The 19,998-nt window shown below is 42.4% G+C and overlaps 1 protein-coding gene across 3 annotated transcripts; it reads left to right on the top strand.

Annotated features, from left to right (window-relative positions):
* The first annotated feature begins 48 nt into the window (after positions 1–48).
* Positions 49–9,830, top strand: LOC121530774 (SREBP regulating gene protein). Of its 3 annotated transcripts, none has more exons than XM_041836005.2 (5): positions 49–164; positions 6,613–6,769; positions 7,016–7,167; positions 7,445–7,558; positions 7,944–9,829. In XM_041836005.2, exons 1-5 carry the CDS (start codon positions 162–164, stop codon positions 8,025–8,027), a joined length of 510 nt encoding a protein of 169 aa, XP_041691939.1. In that variant the 5' UTR covers positions 49–161; the 3' UTR covers positions 8,028–9,829. The 3 variants fall into 3 exon arrangements, with proteins under 3 accessions (XP_041691939.1, XP_041691937.1, XP_041691938.1); XM_041836003.2 differs by lacking the exon at positions 49–164 and adding an exon at positions 5,242–6,422 and having other exon boundaries at positions 6,595–6,769; positions 7,944–9,830; XM_041836004.2 differs by lacking the exon at positions 49–164 and adding an exon at positions 5,242–6,422 and having other exon boundaries at positions 7,944–9,828.
* Positions 9,831–19,998: the final 10,168 nt, after the last annotated feature.

Genomic DNA, 19,998 nt, shown 5'->3' with positions numbered 1-19,998 from the left:
ACCAATCAGCGTTCACTTTCCCGTGGACGATTTTGGAGGAGGAGGAAGACTTTCCGCTGGAACTTCGTTGAGGAGAGTGATTTTTGAAATCGTTGAGAAACAAACAAACTATACTCGGTGTGGCGGAGGTTCGGCACGGCCGTGCTGTGAATGGGTCAGAGATGGTAAGAGATAGTGATGGAGAGGAAAGGGAAGCAAGTATGGAACATAGTGGTACAATTAAAGGAGGGTGTAAGAAAGAGAAAAAGAAAGCGGGAGAGAAAGGGAGTGGGGTATGAAGGGGAGCGAGAGTTCTATAGAGTTAGAGAGGAGGCAGAAAATGAAGTTTGAGTAGAGCAACCTAGATTCCAACGATAGTGGAAGTTCGGAGGCAGAAAGTGCAGAGGAAGGGCAGGAGGAGGTGAGGAGGAGAATAAAGTGATTATGAAGTTTAGGGAGGAAGGGGGAGTTGGGGCGATGAGTCCGATAAGGTTGACGGCTGTGATAAAATAGTTGATTGGGGAAGTTGTTAATGCTAAAGTGTTAAGAGATGGGAGCTTGTTGGTGGTCTGTAAGGACATGGCGCAGGGGGAGCACTGGAGTAAAGGGGTGATAACAGGAGTGCCTGTGCGGATGGATGGAAATGGACAAGTGATGGAAAATTTGATAGAAAATAAAGATATTGTGTGCCTGAATGATGGCGGAGGGACCAGGATTGATGTGGCCACAGGGAAAGAGTCTGCCTTGGACCTCACTCTGGTATCTAGTGCGATGGCAGGAATATGTGAGTGGGAGGTATGGGAGGAGTCGACAGTAGGGAGTGATCATTACCCCATTCTATGCACAGTAGGCCGAAGGGAGGAGGAGGTGTTAGTGGAGGGAGTAGGCAGGTGGGTGTTTGGAAGGGCAAAGTGGGATCAGTTTCAGGAGCTGAGTGAGCAGGTGATGGCTCGGGTGGATATGAGAGGGGATGTAGATAGTATGAATAACTGGGTGAGAACAGCGTTAGTGGGGGCAGCTACTGAGGCTATACCTAAGGGAGGAGGAAAGCAGTGTCATGGTGGACGGAGGAATGTGGGGCAGCGGTGAGGATTAGGAACAGGGCATTTAGAGTACTGAAAAGGATGCATAATTTCCAACATCGGATTCAATATAAGCAGGCCCAGGCCATGGTGAGGAGAACTATCTGTCAGGCAAGAGGTCATGTTGGCATCGGTTCTGTGACACCATTGGAAGGGTGACACCTGTGGGAGAAGTGTGGGGGATGATTAAGAGGATGAGTGGGATCAGAAGGGAGTGGGATTATCCAGTGTTGACGAGTGGGGAGGATGTGGCAGTAACAGATGAGGAGAAAGCAGAGATGATGGCCAAAGCATTTGTCCAAGTGCATAGCTCTGCAAATCTGTCAGAGGAGGGGCAGAGGGGGAGAGAGAACACGAGAGAGGAGCATCCTGGAGTGCTGGAAAGGAGGGAGGATGTAAATGATGCGTTGAGTGCACCATTTACCAGGGCAGAGGTGAAAAGAGCAATAGGTAAGGGTGGGTTAACCTCACCTGGGAAAGATGAGGTGTGTTATGTTATGTTGGCCCATCTTAGTGATGAGGCACTGGATAAGGTATTGGTGGTGTACAACAGAGTGGGAGGAGGGGAAACTACCAGGCAGTTGGAAGGAGGCGGTAGTGGTACCAATCCGGAAGCCCGGGAAGGATCCAATGATGCCAACAAGCTATCGGCCAATAGCTTTAACATCACATGTATGTAAGATTATGGAACGTATGATTACGGAGAGGCTAACTTACTTCCTGGAGAGCAGAGGGCTAGTAATGCTACATTAGAGTGGGTTCAGGAAGTGTAGTGGAACTATGGATCCAGTGCTCTGCTTAGAGTCAGGAAGGCTCAGGTGAACAAGGGGACTGTTGTAGCTGTCTTTTTTTATGTGGAGAAGGCATATGATATGATGTGGAAGGAGGGGTTGTTAATCAAGCTAGAAATTATGGGGGTAGGAGGAAGAATGTACAACTGGATAAAGGATTTCCTGTTTGGAAGGTCTATCGAGGTGAGGGTGGGGAAGTCTTTATCAGGCAGCTACTTGGTGGATAATGGTACACCACAGGGGAGCGTGATTAGTCCTCTGTTGTTCTCAATCATGATCAATGATGTTTACTCTCAGGTACAGCCGGATATAGGGAGGTCGTTATTAGCAGATGATGGTGCCTTAAGGAAGAGGGGAAGAAATGTGCCATACATAGTCAGGAAGGTACAGGAAGCAATTGATGAGGTAGAGCGGTGGGCATTAATGTGGGGATTCAGGTTCTCTGTAGAGAAAACTCAAACAGTGTTCTTTACCAGGAGGAAGGTGGGAGATGAGGTATGATTGATGTTATATGGGAGAAACTTGGACAGGGTGGGGGCCTTCAGGTTCCTTGGGGTATACTTTGATACTAGACTGACCTGGGCAGAACACATTGAGAGAGTGGTGGGAAAGTGTAAGAAGGTGCTAAATGTGATGCGCTGTCTGACGGGGAAGGAGTGGGGGGCTGGGCGTTCCTCATTGAAGACTATGTATGTTGCATTGATCCGATCTCAAATCAAATCAAATTTGATTTGCCACATGCGCCGAATACAACAGGTGTAGACATTAACGTGAAATGCTTACTTACAAGCCCTTAACCAACAATGCATTTATTTTTTAATAAAAAAGTAAAATAAAACAAAAACAACAAAAAAGTGTTGAGAAAAAAAAGAGCAGAAGTAAAATAAAAAGAACAGTTCAAGCCAGGCCAGGGAGGGATGGAGCCTACAGGTTGTTCTGATATAACATGCTGATCTGCTGTCACTCCTCTACCAGGCTGACGGTACTTCCTGCCTCCACCTAGCAACTTTTCCTGCCTCTACCTAGCAACTTTCACCATGGGCGATGACTGTACTACATGTCTCTACTTCCTGGTAGCCGTCACCATGGTGGTCATGAATGGCATGAGGACTGAGGTGATGGAGAGTTACTCACTATGGTCACGGTTAATGGCTGTATTCGCCATACGACCAATGAATTAAGTGCCACATTTTAATGTTATTTAACAAAGCTTTTTGTATTATAATAATGAGTTAATTTAAAGCAGAGATGACTGTTACATACTGTGCTAAATGGTACCCACCTCTGCACTACTTCCACACAAAGCAGATCTGCTGCTGGAACTGCATTATGGACTAACACTATAGTGGGTCTGGGAGACAGTAGCCTGGTTAAACCAGACTGAATGCTGAGCACACCATTGAAACGTAGCAGAATCAGTTTGAATGCCAGGCTATAGAGATGGTCTGGTAACAATATCAGAGCCCCAGCTCTCCTCCCTCTAGTCTAACCACTCATACAGAGTAGAGCAACAACATCTAGTTTCAACAATCGGCACCTATAGAAATGCTGTGATTCTGTGAGTGCTGGGTGGGAGGAGTCAGTCTGATATGCCTGTGGTCAGGTGGCAGGGGGAAGGTTCACAGTGGCATAACTCCTGCTGATTGGCTGAAGCTACTACCGCAGATAATATGCCTGTATTGTCATGGCTGTACAGTCCCCGGGCCTTACCTCATGTTCCCGTCCAGTACAGTTTAGACACATACAGACAGATATATATGAAAAATGTATGCACTCACTAACTGTAAGTCGCTCTGGATAAGAGCGTCTGCTAAATGACTAAAATGTAAAAATGCTATATACAGGGGGGTACCGGTGCAGAGTCAATGTGCGGGGGTCAGTGCAAGTAGTCCGGGTAGCCATGATTAGCTGTTCAGGAGTCTTATGGCTTGGGGGTAGAAGCTGTTGAGAAGCCTTTTGGACATAGACTTGGCGCTCCGGTACCGCTTGCTGTGCGGTAGCAGAGAGAACAGTCTATGACTAGGGTGGCTGGAGTCTTTGACAATTTTGAGGGCCTTCCTCTGACACCGCCTGGTATAGAGGTCCTGGATGGCAGGAAGCTTGGCCCCAGTGATGTACTGGGCCGTACTCACTACCCTCTGTAGTGCCTTGCGGTCGGAGGCCAAGCAGTTGCCATACCAGGCGGTGATGCAACCAGTCAGGATGCTCTCGATGGTGCAGCTGTATAACTTTTTGAGGATCTGAGGACCCATGCCAAATCTTTTCAGTCTCCTGAGGGGGAATAGGCTTTGTCGTGCCCTCTTCACGACTGTCTTGGTGTGTTTGGACCATGATCGTTCGTTGGTGATGTGGACACCAAAGAACTTGAAGCTCTCAACCTGTTCCGCTACATCTGTAATAGATTATGGAAGTATACCATATGGTTCGGCAGCCCGGACCTCACTGGAAAGGCTAGATGTCATACAGGGGCAAGGACGTCCCCAGTGGCTGCATTACAGGTGGAGATGGGGGATATGCCATTGCAGATTAGGAGACAGCAGCTGGCAATGAATTATTGGGTTAACCTACAGGGACATGGGGTGTCTCATCCTGCGAAAGGGATTTTACAGGCATGCTGGGAACATGAGCGAAGACAGAACATGAGCTTTGGGTGGGTGGGTAATACCCAGGCGAAGGAGATGGGGCTGTATGGAAGGGAGTTTAGTCCAATGGTAGCTATTCCTGTAAATCCACCATGGCTACTCCCGCCTCCAGTAGTTGATCTAGAAGTGTTGGAGAGACTACAGAAAGATAGGGAGGGGGTTGATCCAGCTGATTTCTTTAAGAGTCGTCTGGAAACTGTGTATCAGGATTTTGTGGCCATTTACACAGATGGTTCAAATGATCCAAGGACAGGACGTACTGGGTCAGCATTTGTAGTGCAGGAATGTGGGGTGGAAGTCAGGAAACGTATTACAGATCATCTGGCTGTATATACGGCGGAGCTGATGGCCATACTGTTGGCCTTGCAGTGGGTGAAGGAAGCTAAGCCAGACAGATTAGTTATTTGCTCTGACTCATGTGCAGTGTTAATGAGTCTCCAGTCCTTTAGCTCACATAGCATGCTTTATGAGGTGCTACAAACCCATGGCAGGATTAAACAGATGGGTATTCAGATAAGATTTACTTGGGTTCCAGCCAATGTGGGGGTGGAGGGGAACGAGGCAGTAGATGAACAGGCTAAACAAGCACTTAGTAGTGGGGCTGTTGATGTTGAAATGTCAATGAGCAAGGCAGAGGCAAAAAGACTGATATATACAGTGAGGGTGCAGAGATGGCAGGAGCAGTGGAATAGAGATAATAAGGGAAGGCATTTATTTCAAGTACAGAGGAAAGTCGGGGAGGGGAGGACGGCAGGAAGGGACAGAAGAGAGGAGGCTATTTTTACAAGATTAAGGGTGGGACACAGCCAGTTGAATAAGACACTAAGCGTGATAGGAAAGCATTCATCAGGAAAATGTGATTATTGTCAGGAAATAGAGTCTGTGGAGCATGTATTGCTACAGTGTGGGCAGTATCAGAGGGAAAGAGAGAGGATGAGATTAAGTATGAGGGAGAAGGGTATACAGAAAATTAGTTTAAAGAGTATATTAGATATAGTATCACATATTTTGTTGTCTTTTTTAAGAGAAACTGGGTTGGCAGCTAGGATTTAGTTTATCCCTGTCTCTGGCCCACACTCCAGTACGGTAGGTGGCAGTAATGCACCATAACGTTGGATGCCAACCGCCGATAAACCCCACTGAAGAAGAAGAACACTTTCTCGTGTTAGGGAATTGTTTTGATTGTGGATGTCAGATTTCATGGGGGAAAAAACGTTGTTTATTCTCTAAGCTTTCTCGGTCATTTCTCTGAAGTCAACGTCAGCAATATATGTTATTTGTCAGTAGTGTCTTGTAGAGTTATAGCCAGCTAACGCTAGCTAATTAGCTTATGCATCTCACAGCGGGTAACGTTAGCTAGCTAATATTAACTATCAGTCTAGCTGGATGAGTAGCTAGCCTAGCATTGTTAGCTTGTTTGCAGCGACGCAGGCTAACAAAGCATTCTTTATCCAAAACGGCTAGCTAATATTTACGTTACTTTGTATCTACCTACCTACCACAGCTGTGGTCCTTCTTTACAGCGTATTTATTCGCTCTGGATAAGAGCGTCTGCTAAATGACATAAATGTAAATGTAATTTACAGCTAGCTAGCTAACTACCACGTTTTCTTGCCTAGAATTGCTAGCTAGCCAACAAAATGGGTTAGGTTGTGGTGTTGACCAAACGAAGCTCTCAGTTACTGGAGTTATTGAACGTGATTTCTAAACTTCCAGTCATAACCAGACACCCCAGTTGAACCGGAAGTCTCTAGCTAACAGATGGTTTATCCAGCTAACATTAGGTAGTTAGCATTGCTGCAATTCAATCAGGGATCTCCCAATAACGTCATGCAATGGTGCTAAGAAGGTTACTGAGAAAACGTTGGGTGCTAGGTGTGGTGTTTGGACTGTCTTTGATCTACTTCCTAACCAGCACCCTGAAACAGGTAGTTAAACTCTTGACATCTCAGGTTTATATCTAGTCCAAAGGACTGGAATACAGATTTATAAATACATTTGATTGATTGAGGTCCAGCTCTAGGCTATAGTAGTTTATGTCCAAACCACACCACATGCAGCAAGCTCTTTACTTTTGGCTATACAATATGTGTGTGTGAGATGTGTTGTGTTATGCAGGAGGAGAGAACCATACGGGATCGTAACCTGTTGGAGGCCAGGGACCCGGACCACCCGATCCCATGGAAAGTCAGGTTCAACCTGGGCAACAGTAGCAGGCAGATCATTCAGTGCCGGAACTCCATTCAGGGAAAAACGCTGCTCACAGATGAACTGGGTGAGTTATGAACTCATTCACTCACTTGTTATCCCTTAGGAAATGACGCCTCTATCTCAAACTGTGTTTCTGTGATTCCTCAAGACCTCCTCACAATCTCCTCACCTCCTTTTCAAACGTATTTGAGAAGAATGCACAAGGTCCCTCCCCCCAGTCCTTCTTCTCCAATGCGTTTTAAGGAAAGATGATGCGAGAAAAGCCCCTATCATTGAGGTATTATGAAAGACCACTTCAATGTCCCCACAGGTTATGTGTGTGAGAGAAACGATCTGCTGGTGAATGGTTGCTGTAATGTCAACGCCCCCAGCTCAAGACAGTACATCTGTAAAAGCTGTCTGGCCAACGGCTGCTGCAACATCTACGAGCACTGTGTGTCCTGCTGCCTCCAGCCTGATAAGGTATTCAAGCTGTGGCACTCTTGTTGTGCTGCATCCAACAGCAAAATTGTTTGTTCCAAATGAGAATTTGCAACTTTTGCATTTACATATTTTCAGTCAATGGAGTCAGATCTTGATCTTAGCTTGGCATCTTTAACTTTCCATTGTTTTCATCTGAACCTTTTGCAGTGGTTGTGTAATGACTAATCCATGTTAGAAATACCAGATTTTGATCTGAACGTTGCACCTCTACCTCTCTCTCGCTCTCTCTCATATTTTCTCCTCTCTTCTCTCTCAGCAACCTCTTCTAGAGAGTTTCCTGAACCGAGCTGCAGATGGCTTCCAGAACCTATTCACAGCCGTGGAGGACCACTTTGAGTTGTGTTTAGCCAAGTGTCGGACTTCATCGCAGGTAGGTTGAGTTGTCTACATGAAACAAACAAGGATAACAGGGCCCAGATTCACAAAACACTTCTTACGCAAAAATGTAATAAGCTTCTTAAGAAAATAAGTTCATAAGATTTCGTAAGTGCATTTCCTCAACAATATCTTAAGATTTAATGATTTTCTTACGAATCTTCTTAAGATGTTTGTTGCTAGGCAACTGATTTAGCTAGCTTTTATCGAAAAAATTACAGTTAAGAAGAAATGTATTCTTAAGAAGGTTTTTTTGAATCTGTGCCCAGGTCTCTGATCACTCCCTGACCCTACCCACATCCTGTCATGCAGAGATGGCGAGAGAACTTGATGGAAAACATTCTAATGGTTGTGTTTACCCTCTCTTTTTGCTTCTGTAGAGTGTCCAACATGAAAATACCTACAGAAATCCACAAGCAAAATACTGTTATGGAGAAAGTCCACCTGAACTCCTGCCAATATGATTGTTTGGTACCTACAAGACTGTATAGAAACTAATAACGGTCCTCTGGGACCTACAAGTCTATATATAAACTAATAACGGTCCTCTGGGACCTACAAGACTGTATAGAAACTAATAACGGTCCTCTGGGACCTACAAGACTGTATAGAAACTAATAACGGTCCTCTGGGACCTATGAGACTGTATAGAAACTAATAACGGTCCCCTGGGACCTATGAGACTGTATAGAAACTAATAACGGTCCTCTGGGACCTACAAGACTGTATAGAAACTAATAACGGTCCTCTGGGACCTATGAGACTGTATAGAAACTAATAACGGTCCTCTGGGACCTATGAGACTGTATAGAAACTAATAACGGTCCTCTGGGACCTACAAGACTGTATAGAAACTAATAACGGTCCTCTGGGACCTACGAGACTGTATAGAAACTAATAACGGTCCTCTGGGACCTACAAGACTGTATAGAAACTAATAACGGTCCCCTGGGACCTATGAGACTGTATAGAAACTAATAACGGTCCTCTGGGACCTACAAGACTGTATAGAAACTAATAACGGTCCTCTGGGACCTACGAGACTGTATAGAAACTAATAACGGTCCTCTGGGACCTACAAGACTGTATAGAAACTAATAACGGTCCCCTGGGACCTATGAGACTGTATAGAAACTAATAACGGTCCTCTGGGACCTATGAGACTGTATAGAAACTAATAACGGTCCTCTGGGACCTACAAGACTGTATAGAAACTAATAACGGTCCTCTGGGACCTATGAGACTGTATAGAAACTAATAACGGTCCTCTGGGACCTATGAGACTGTATAGAAACTAATAACGGTCCTCTGGGACCTACAAGACTGTATAGAAACGAATAACTGTTCCTCTGGGACTTACGAGAATGTAAAGAAATGGTCCAACTAAAAGCCAAGAGACACACCTTGATGCTCCTTGGGAAGACGGGATTCCCCTTCATCTTGTGTCGACATAATGGCCTTAATGTCTGACACCATACGGTGCTTAACAGATGGGAGCCACCAAGAACACCAAACCCATATTCTGTATAGAGGGGATTTGGCCAACTTTGACTGACAATAACGGATGCCTTTTGATAATGTGAGTAATAGTCTCTACATATGGCTCTGAAGAACACTATCGTAACCTCACAACAATGGACAAATACTGTATGTGATTTAACTATATTATTTACACTTCATAAGTGCATAGCTTCATAACTTCATCAGTGATGATCATCAGGTCTCATTCGCTCATTATACCAGTTAGGATTCACCTCATGCTGCCATTGTTCCACATTATGGTTGTGTTCATTAGGGCACGCAACAGAACATTCTTAAAAACGTTTCGAAATAGATTTTTTCTTTATTTTTTATTGGTAAAATCCATCCCTGTTTTAGTCTGTTCTTCTGTTTGGTGCCAAATGAACACGACCCATGTTATAAAGGTCTGTATTTAAAGCCTGGCGATGTACTGAAGGATGATATCGGTTGTTTTGTCCTTATTGTTGAAAATCAAAACAAACTATAAAGAATGTCATTACTTTTGTGTGTAGTCGTGCATGCATATTGACTGACTGGTTATTTAATAAAGTGACTGAAAGTAATCGGCTCACGGTTTACATTACGCAGACCCTTTCAGAATAATTCTCAGTATTGCATTAAATATTTTTATAAATAAATTATGTATTTCACTAATTTCACTATGAAAGCATTCTATATTATGAATAAAGTAATAATACATACAATAAAGTAATAATTTATAATAAATAAACACTGCTGGCACCCGCCCACCCGACTAGAATCGCTACTCTCGGTGGGTCTGATCTAGAGTATGTGGACAACTACAAATATCTAGGTGTCTGGTTAGACTGTAAACTATCCTTCCAGACTCACATTAAGCATCTCCAATCCAAAGTCATCTAGAATCGGCTTCCTATTTCGCAACAAAGCCTCCTTCACTCATGCTGCCAAACATGCCCTCGTTAAACTGACTATCCTACTGATCCTTGACTTCGGCGATGTCATTTACAAAATAGCCTCCAACACTCTACTCAGCAAATTGGATGTAGTCTATCACAGTGCCATCCGTTTTGTCACCAAAGCCCCATATACTACCCGCCACTGTGACCTGTACGCTCTTGTTGGCTGGTTCTCACTACATATTCGTCGCCAAACCCACTGGCTCCAGGTCATCTATAAATCACTGCTAGGCAAATCCCCGCCTTATCTTAGCTCCTTGGTCACCATAGCAACACCCACCCGTAGTATGCGCTCCAGCAGGTATATCTCACTGGTCATCCCCAAAACCAACACCTCCTTTGGCTGCCATTCCTTCCAGTTCTCTGCTGCCAATGACTGGAACGAACTGCAAAAATCTCTGAAGCTGGAGACTTATCTCCCTCGCTAACTTTAAGCATCAGTTGTCAGAGCACCTTACCGATCACTGCACCTGTACACAGCCCATCTGAAATTAGCCCACCCAACTACCTCATCCCCATATTGTTATTAGCACCCCAGTATCTCTATTTGCACATCTATCATTCCAGTGTTAATACTAAATTGTAATTATTTTGCACTATGGCCTATTTATTGCCTTACCTCCATAACTTGCTACATTTGCACACACTGTATATAGATTTTCTGTTTGTATTTTTGACTTTGTTTTGTTTACCCCATATGTAACTGTTGTTTTTTATCGCACTGCTTTGCTTTATCTTGGCCAGGTCGCAGTTGTAAATGAGAACTTGTTCTCAACTGGCTTACCTGGTTAAATAAAGGTTGAATAAAAGAAATAAAAATTGGGGGTCAGAGTTGTATCAACTAGAATTGGCATATTTTGATATGCAGTATGACAAAATGAAAACTTTTAAAACATCTTTTAGTTTTCACAAAAAGTGGGGGATAAGAAACTTGGATAGCGCCACATCAACTTCAGAAGTGTTTGATGAGCTAGTAGCACCTGGCTTGATTTGAAGAATGGGGCTTTAAGTGGTTGTAATTCATACACTATATAGGGTACCATTTGGGATGCACAGTAGCCCTCTGCAGCTATAAATCTCCATGCCTTTAAATGATCCACTTGGGAAACATGGCCAGAGCTAAACAATTAATCATCCTGAAAGCTGTGAAAACAGAACCTGTGTTGTAATTAGAAAATATATTAAGGTCCTGACAAATTTGAGTTCATGGCAATTTGATTAATGACTGTCACATGGGAAGGGGACACAGTGTAGGCCTGTTCACTAACTAGGCAAACTGTTTGATTTAGCACAAACTATTATAACTATGTCATCATGGCAATGGTGTTATTATTACATTATTATTATTATTATTATTATTATTGCAGAAGTTCTGATACAATCAGCTTTATAAGAAAAACACTAATGCTGTTGCTGTAGTCAAGATAGACATCATGAGCTGGTAATATGTTGAAACTTTGGACTACTTAAGAAAGCATCCATAACATGCCTAATTTAGCTGTTATAACTTTTTCAAGACAAGGTGATGTGTTATTGATCAAATAGTCATTTGTTCACAATAGACATACATATACAGTGGGGGAAAAAAGTATTTAGTCAGCCACCAATTGTGCAAGTTCTCCCACTTAAAAAGATGAGAGAGGCCTGTAAATTTCATCATAGGTACACGTCAACTATGACAGACAAAATGAGGAAAAAAAATCCAGAAAATCACATTGTAGGATTTTTAATGAATTTATTTGCAAATTATGGTGGAAAATAAGTATTTGGTCACCTACAAACAAGCAAGATTTCTGGCTCTCACAGACCTGTAACTTCTTCTTTAAGAGGCTCCTCTGTCCTCCACTCATTACCTGTATTAATGGCACCTGTTTGAACTTGTTCGAACCAAAAACTCCCTCTATTTCCATTCCTTCTGTTCCCTGACTAAAGGTTATCTTGAGTGAAAGATAAAAATATATTTGCCTATAGATGTGCTCATGGGCACTGGAGTGTCCAGTACTGTGAACACTAATTCACAGTAGTAATAATAATAATTAATAACTCATAATTCCATTATTGGTCGTATAAACATGTGTTCTGTAAGAAAGACCTACATATCTTAAAAGAATTACAATCATAACTTGGTTTAAACAATTTGTGAGAGCTAATGGTGAGGGGAAACATTACGTTTGCTAGTGCCATGGTGACTGAGGGGAGGGTTGAAGAGATTACAGTAAATGAAGTGAAGCAAATTTCCTCATTCCATTTGGAGTCAGCATTTCATTGTCTTTAGAGAGAGAGAGAGAGAGAGAGAGAGAATGATATTGTTGTTGTGACACAGACCTGGTTTCAAATATTATTTCAAATACGTTATCAGGGCTTGCCTGGCCCAATATAACTAATACTGTGGCTTGCGAAAGTAAGTGGGAGAACATGCACAATTGGTGGCTGACTAAATACTTTTTCCCCCCACTGTGTATATATATATACACTACCGTTGTACTATTGTAGCAGGAAACGGCTGATTTTTAATGGAATATCTACATAGGTGTACAGAGGCCCATTATCAGCAACCATCAGTCCTGTGTTCCAATGGCATGTTGTGTTTGATAATCCAAGTTTATCATTTTAAAAGGCTAATTGATCATTAGAAAACCCTTTTGCAATTATGTTAGCACAGCTGAAAACTGTTGTGCTGATTAAAGAAGCAATAAAACTGGCCTTCTTGAGTCTAGTTGAGTATCTGGAGCATCAGCAATTGTGGGTTCGATTACAGGCTTAAAATGGCCAGAAATAAATAACTTTATTCTGAAACTCGTCAGTCTATTCTTGTTCTGAGAAATGAAGGCTGTTCCATGTGAGAAATTGCTAAGAAACTGAAGATCTCGTACAACGCTGTGTACTACTACTCTTCACAAAACAGCGCAAACTGTCTCTAACCAGAATAGAAAGAGGAGTGGGAGGCCCCGGTGCACAACTGAGCAAGAGGACAAATACATTAGTGTCTAGTTTGAGAAACAGACCTCAACTGGCAGCTTCATTAAATAGTACCTGCCAAACACCAGTCTCAACGTCAACAGTGAAGAGGCGACTCCGGGATGCTGACCTTCTAGGCAAAGTTGCAAAGAAAAAGCCACATCTCAGACTGGCCAATAAAAATAAAAGATTAAGAAGATAACAAGGACATTTCTAAGTGACCCCAAACTTTTGAACGGTAGTTTATATATTTTTTTTTATTAAATATATCTGAATAAATAGCATTCAAGACAAATACATTACCTTTAAAATTCACCAAATACATTAATATTATAATAAATAAAATATAATTCAGTGTTTATAGAATCTATGGTATTCTGGAATCCACTACAGACTCCACCCAAACCAGGAAGTCCCGTGACTCCTGCAGAAGGGTAAGGCTCCACCGCTTCCTCTGAAAGGGGTGCTTGGGTATCTCGGGGTGGGCTGGCTTCTGGGTGCAGTCACCCCCGATGGTTCTCTTCAGACAGGCAGATAGCATCCTCACCATGGTAACCGAGTCATTCAGGTTGCTGTGCATTGACATGTGATCTGGGTTCAGGTCACTCTCTTGGTCCTTGAGGACTTCTTCCAGGGCCTTGCCCATGAAGTGTAGCCCACAACGAGCTCTCTCCCGAGGGGAAGGTGAGGGACTGTTGAGGTCCAGGTCTGGGAACCCTGGGGACAAAGGTTGGATGTTCTGTCCATTGGCTGCCTCCTGGGGAAAAGAGATTTGAAAATAGACCATAAATATGTACTCTGACATGATGGAATGTCTTCAGTAAATTCTGTTTTAAGTCCATGCTTTTCAGTCCTTACTTATCATGGACAGAATGTCTCAGTTAAATAGAGAGGGCTGGGCAATTCATATCCCAGTAACAACAGTTGGTATTTTGACCCATGAACTGACTTGTCTTTCTCCAAATTGGCAGAAAGTAAGAGGAAGAATTTGGAATTTGCATGGATCCAATAAGTAAAGAACATGAAGGATCATGACGGGAACAGGACAGTAGTAATTATACAGGTACAGTATGCAAGTAAACACGGTCCTAAAGTCAGTCAGAAGGCAGGTTTCCATTGACCCAGGTTTATTCGACAAAAGCAATGTCGCAAAAAAATGGAAACGGAAGCTATAGGAGACATTTTCTAAAGATAGACAACATTTTATGCGTTCAACGCGTGGATTTTTATTATTGTCGAACTTTATTGCGATAAATGATGATGGAAACAGTTTTTCTAATAAATTATGATAGCCGAATTCGTTTGCAGGTACGCGGGGCACGTGATGTCATCACGTAACTACAACCGCCACATTTAATTCTAAATGTCTACTGCTTGCAAAATATTTTTTTTCAACTATAATTATTTGGGGGGGGATTGGATTGTCCTGATTTTCAAGAATGCCTGAATTGCTTCGCCTTGCTTTTCTGGTTGACTGGTAAGTTTCAACATCCAATTATTTCAGATCTACAAGAGTGCAAGTTTCACCATGGCACAGACCTTGGCGATACGTTGGCACATGACAATTATTATAATATGACAAATATTAGTAAATCATTGCATTCTATCCATGCTGACTTTCGCGGGCTACCTGAGCCATGAAACGGATAGGTGGGAGAGCATACAGGCTGTCGCCAATTTATTAATGCGCAATTTGTCTAAATGGGTAATGGAAACACATTAACCACTACATTTTTATTTGACACATCACGTGCCCCGCGTACCTTCAAAAGTATTCGGCAATCGTTTTATAGGTGTAACGTCATTACGCACAGCCGTTTTTATCGACAAAAAAAATAGTTAAAAGGCAAACACCCTAGCAGGCAATTGTCGCATCTTTTTTTCTACGCAACTTTTTTAAATGTCGAAAAAAAATCAATGGGAAAGTTAATGGAAACATAGCTACTTAATACAGTTTGGTTCTGGTGGTGTGGCTTAGTTGGTAAGCGAGTAGCAGGACTAGCAACTCCAAGTAAGGCTGTGGGTTCAATTCCTGCAGGGATCACATACAAAAATGTATGCATTCACTGTAAGTTGCTTTGGATAAAAGCGTCTGTTAAATGGCATATTAAGACAGATGTAGCTACTTACATAGCTGGTTAGGCTGTCATTGATTAGTGTTTTGGTGAGGGTGGTTAGCTCCTTGGACCTGCAGCCCCCAGGTGGTTTCATCCGGGGAAAAGGGCCAGCCTCCAGAGTGTCCATCATCACCAATATGCACAATGCTTTGAGAAGTCCTGGAAAAGAAGTCAACGCAAAATCACAACAAGACTCAAAGACATGAAAGTACACATGGTTTTGGATAGTAGAAGGGCCTTTTGTGTATAATTTGCAATCTGATATAATTAAACGTTTTTGCTGTAATATGTTGTAATTGAGTGTAGTTGTGGACACAGATGTTGCATAATATTACCTGCTGTTAACTTCATAAAGAAAATATCATATAGCATCATATCTTTAGTTTTTCTTGCTTATGTTGTCAGTCATAGCCAAGAATGAGTTGCTCTGCCCAGTAACAGAGGCCACAGTCTTATATTCATCTTGCTTAGTCATATATGTTGAAAAATGTAATGCGGATATGATCAACTTCCTTCATATCTTATGTGATATCACACAAGGTGAAAACCCATCAGAAAAATCAATTAAGATGTTTCCTTTTAGGTGGTTATTTGCTTAACTAAACACCATCTTCAGTTTGTTTGCTTGGCGTATGAGTTACATGTTTAACTATCCACTGAATCATCCTGTATTATTCCCATGAACTCTACCTATTTCTCAACTTCAGGAAGTTGATGTGCAAGAAAGTGATACAACTACCAGCTACAGACTGCTTGGCTCAGGCTGAAGATATGCATTGATATTTATGAACCAGAATACATTCATAATTCCATGCTTGAGTCATGTTGTGTTTTATCATGTATTAAAGGCCCAGTCCAGCTGTTTTAGCTCAATATATCAAATGACTCTGGGTAACAGGTTACTTGCTGTAATAATTTCCCATTAAATGGTAAAAAAATAAATAAATAAAAATCTCAAGCAAGAATATTGCTAGGACTGTCTGGGTGTGGTCTGAGCAGGGAAGGGGACCAGAGCAGTGCATTACCACAGTTAGAATTGGAGGGGGGAAGAAGACCAGAGCAGTGCATTACCACAGTTAGAATTGGAGTGGGGAAGAGGACCAGAGCAGTGCATTACCATAGTTAGAATTGGAGTGGGGAAGGGGACCATAGCAGTGCATTACCTAGTTAGAATTGGAGTGGGGAAGAGGACCATAGCAGTGCATTACCATAGTTAGAATTGGAGTGGGGAAGAGGACCAGAGCAGTGCATTACCATAGTTAGAATTGGAGTGGGGAAGAGGACCAGAGCAGTGCATTACCACAGTTAGAATTGGAGTGGGGAAGAGGACCAGAGCAGTGCATTACCATAGTTAGAATTGGAGTGGGGAAGAGGACCAGAGCAGTGCATTACCACAGTTAGAATTGGAGTGGGGAAGAGGACCAGAGCAGTGCATTACCATAGTTAGAATTGGAGTGGGGAAGAGGACCAGAGCAGTGCATTACCATAGTTAGAATTGGAGTGGGGAAGGGGACCAGAGCAGTGCATTACCATAGTTAGAATTGGAGTGGGGAAGAGGACCAGAGCAGGGCATTACAATAGTTAGAATTGGAGTGGGGAAGAGGACCAGAGCAGTGCATAACCATAGTTAGAATTGGAGTGGGGAAGAGGACCAGAGCAGTGCATTACCATAGTTAGAAGTGGAGCGGGGAAGAGGACCAGAGCAGTGCATTACCATAGTTAGAAGTGGAGCGGGGTAGCTTAATGGTAGGGATATGTAACCTGAAAGCTAGCGGTTATTGGCATAGAGGTTTGGAAGAGTCTTTATTATTTTGCCTGGTGATGTCACGAGGCAACCCAAAACTCCACCTATGCAGAACCTACTGAATTTAAGGTTCTGTGTTGATTTTCAACCAGCAACTATTGGGAAATAACACTGATTACATTTACAGTGTTAGTTTCATCAGCTGTTGCACAAATATATGTATATATTCTTAAATCCCATTCCTTACTAGTTTTGTGTGTATTGGGTATATGTTGTGAAATTGTTAGATATTATTTGTTAGATATTACTGCACTGTCGGAGCTAGAAGCACAAGCATTTCGCTACACCCGCTTTAACATCTGCTAAACACGTGTATGTGACAAATAAAATTTGATTTGAAATATGACACAAAATAAAAGGAAAAACAGAATTTTGACTACACCGGGCCTTTAATATGAATGGCAAAACAAATACAGTAAAAGTAGTTATTCATTACGGTATTCATATATATTTTTAATTAAATATGAACAAAATTTACAGTGTTAACTACCTACAGATCCAGTTCTTGAAGGGAACATCACCCATTTGTTCATATCAATCTCATGACAAATTGAACACAAAATGTCCGGTTTATAAAAAATAAAATAAAAAGGCCACCAATTCTTAACTTGATGTAGCGGAGACCAAAAGTGCCAAGTTTAAAAACAAACCCATATAGTGTTAAAATAGGCCCATTTAGCAGAAATGTTTATCGAAAACAACGTACAGTATGTGAATGCATACATTTGTATCATACATTGCCCATCTATGGCACTGGCAACCCTTTAGTATACAGCATCAGAATGAAACTGACAGACGTCAGCCTGTTATCTGTGTGTTGTGTGAGGATGCAGGGAGGACGTCATAAGATGACTGATTAGGGAGGCAGTGGTTGCGTCCCAAATGGCACCCTATTCCCCATTTAGTGAACTACTTGGGCTCTATCAAAAGTAGTTCACTAAATAGAGAATAGAGTGTCATTTGGGAAAGAGCCTTTCACTGTCTGGGGCCTGCTGACCTTCCTGGAAGTGCCTGTACTACTTCACTCTAACCACAACCACCATCACCCCTGTGCATCAGCCTTTGAGTCGGGGAGATGCTGCCGCAATCTAGCCTCGTTCGACCAGGCTACCCTCAACCAGGGATGTTGTGGTAAAAAGCAGATGGGTAAAACCCCTGAGCACCTTGGATAAATAAATCCCTAACCCTAAACTGGGTGTACTTGAGTTTACCGTCCACTACACCATTGACCTCAACTGATCTGCCATGTGTGGGGCATAAGGGAATAATTGAGGCTCCATAGACAAGGAGCAGTAGGAACAAAATAGCTTAAAGAGAGTGAACTGAGTAGATTAAATGTTAATGCAAAATTTGATATAATGCAAGAGCATAACAATTAATTTGCTTCAAGACTGTATTCTGGACTGTTTCGAAAATAAAATAACAAAATGATTTCAAAAATAGAAGAAAAATATACATAAATACATACTGTGCAGCAAACAAATGCTTCTCTTTCACATTCATATTATTGTCAGTGGGCCTGTGTCCCCTGATTGTTTATTTACATGAAATACCTGATAATATTGGAATAAATATCCTAAAATCACCCTTGGGTGACAATCACTTTGTCTAACCCTCGAACACAGTATTATCCTTAAAGCCAGCAACTTCCTGTAACACCATGGCAACAAAGTCCTTGTGCCGGTCTAGCACAGTCCAGCCGTACATCTTCTTCTCATAGTCATCACGGGGCACGTCTTGGGGCTTAGTGGACGTAGTACTGGGTGTGTTTGGGTCCAAAATCTGCAGGAGCGCCTCTACGAGGCCAGATAGTTTCTTGAGATGGTTCCTGGAATCACTCAGGAGGCCCAGAAGAATCTGAGTTTCATTATCTGAGACCTCCAACAGGTCAGTCATGTATTTGGTTACCGTGTTGATGTGCCAGTGGAAGAGCATGGCCTTGTTGGAGATGTTCTGAAGCTTCTCCTTAGGGGTGGAGCCAGCGATGGTTACCGAGGGAACCCCATCCATGCTGTGGGCCTGCTGGTCGGTCAGGAAGCCATTTGTTTTAATCTGGAAACGCATAAGAGGGGGGGAATTCAAATCAGTCCACTGACATTCTCATTGTGTAATTGACCTGTTTTCTAGTATAGTTCAGAACTATGCTGAGCAGTATAAAAAGTTACCGTTATAGCCTATGATCTGAATCTGTGGTTGTTACACTGTAGTTACACTTTCCCATGAATAATACGGTTCTGAGAAAATCATATGATATCATGTGGGTTAACATTCGTCACTGACTAAATCTGGGGAATATTGGCAGAGTTGAGCATCAAACAGTAATTGTTGTTTGTCACGGTGACCGACGGTTCTGAGAAAACCCACGTGATCTCATATGGTTAAGTCATCACTTTCTAATCATGGGGAATTTGGGAAATTCATTTGCCAGAAGAGGCCATCACTACGGTTTGTCACGGTAACTCCCAGTTCCCTGCAGGCCTCAATACTTGGTTAGCCCACAGAGCTAAAGCCCAGTCATTAACCTGGGGAGCTAATGTAATTTATCAAGTCTCAGGCAAAGATATTGACCGAACCACCTCCATTCCATCTTGTTACTTACGTAAGAAGTCAGGAGGATGCCAGCTTCATGATCTGACAGTTTAGAAAGCTCTATGATCTGGTCTAAAGCCTTCTGACACTTGTCCACATTTCCAGAGTGGGGTGCTGCCTGTGCTGTCTCCATCTTGATCACTAGAAAGATAATAGGTAAAACTGGTGAAGGGCAACATGGTTACTACAATGTATGCTACCCATTGTGTATGTCTACTTAGGGACATAACACACATTTTACACATGCACACATGCCTAGTCACCAGCAAAATGACAATCACAAACCAATCAGAAACAATAGTAGGTTATTATTTTAACAATCCAAGTATGTCACAAATGGTTAACTGTTGTTGTGAGAGTACAGTAAAAATATTTACCAAACAATTTGGAGTTCTTCTGTGCTGGTGAGCGAAGGAGACACTAATGGATGGCTTGATCAACTCTAATATACAAGGGGTGTCTCTAAAAATAAACACTCAACAACCACAAGGAAATAATGTAACTTTCT

The sequence above is a fragment of the Coregonus clupeaformis genome, chromosome 18 (assembly GCF_020615455.1).
Source record: "Coregonus clupeaformis isolate EN_2021a chromosome 18, ASM2061545v1, whole genome shotgun sequence".
NCBI lineage: Eukaryota > Metazoa > Chordata > Actinopteri > Salmoniformes > Salmonidae > Coregonus > Coregonus clupeaformis.
This window is presented reverse-complemented; position numbering and strand designations above follow the sequence as displayed.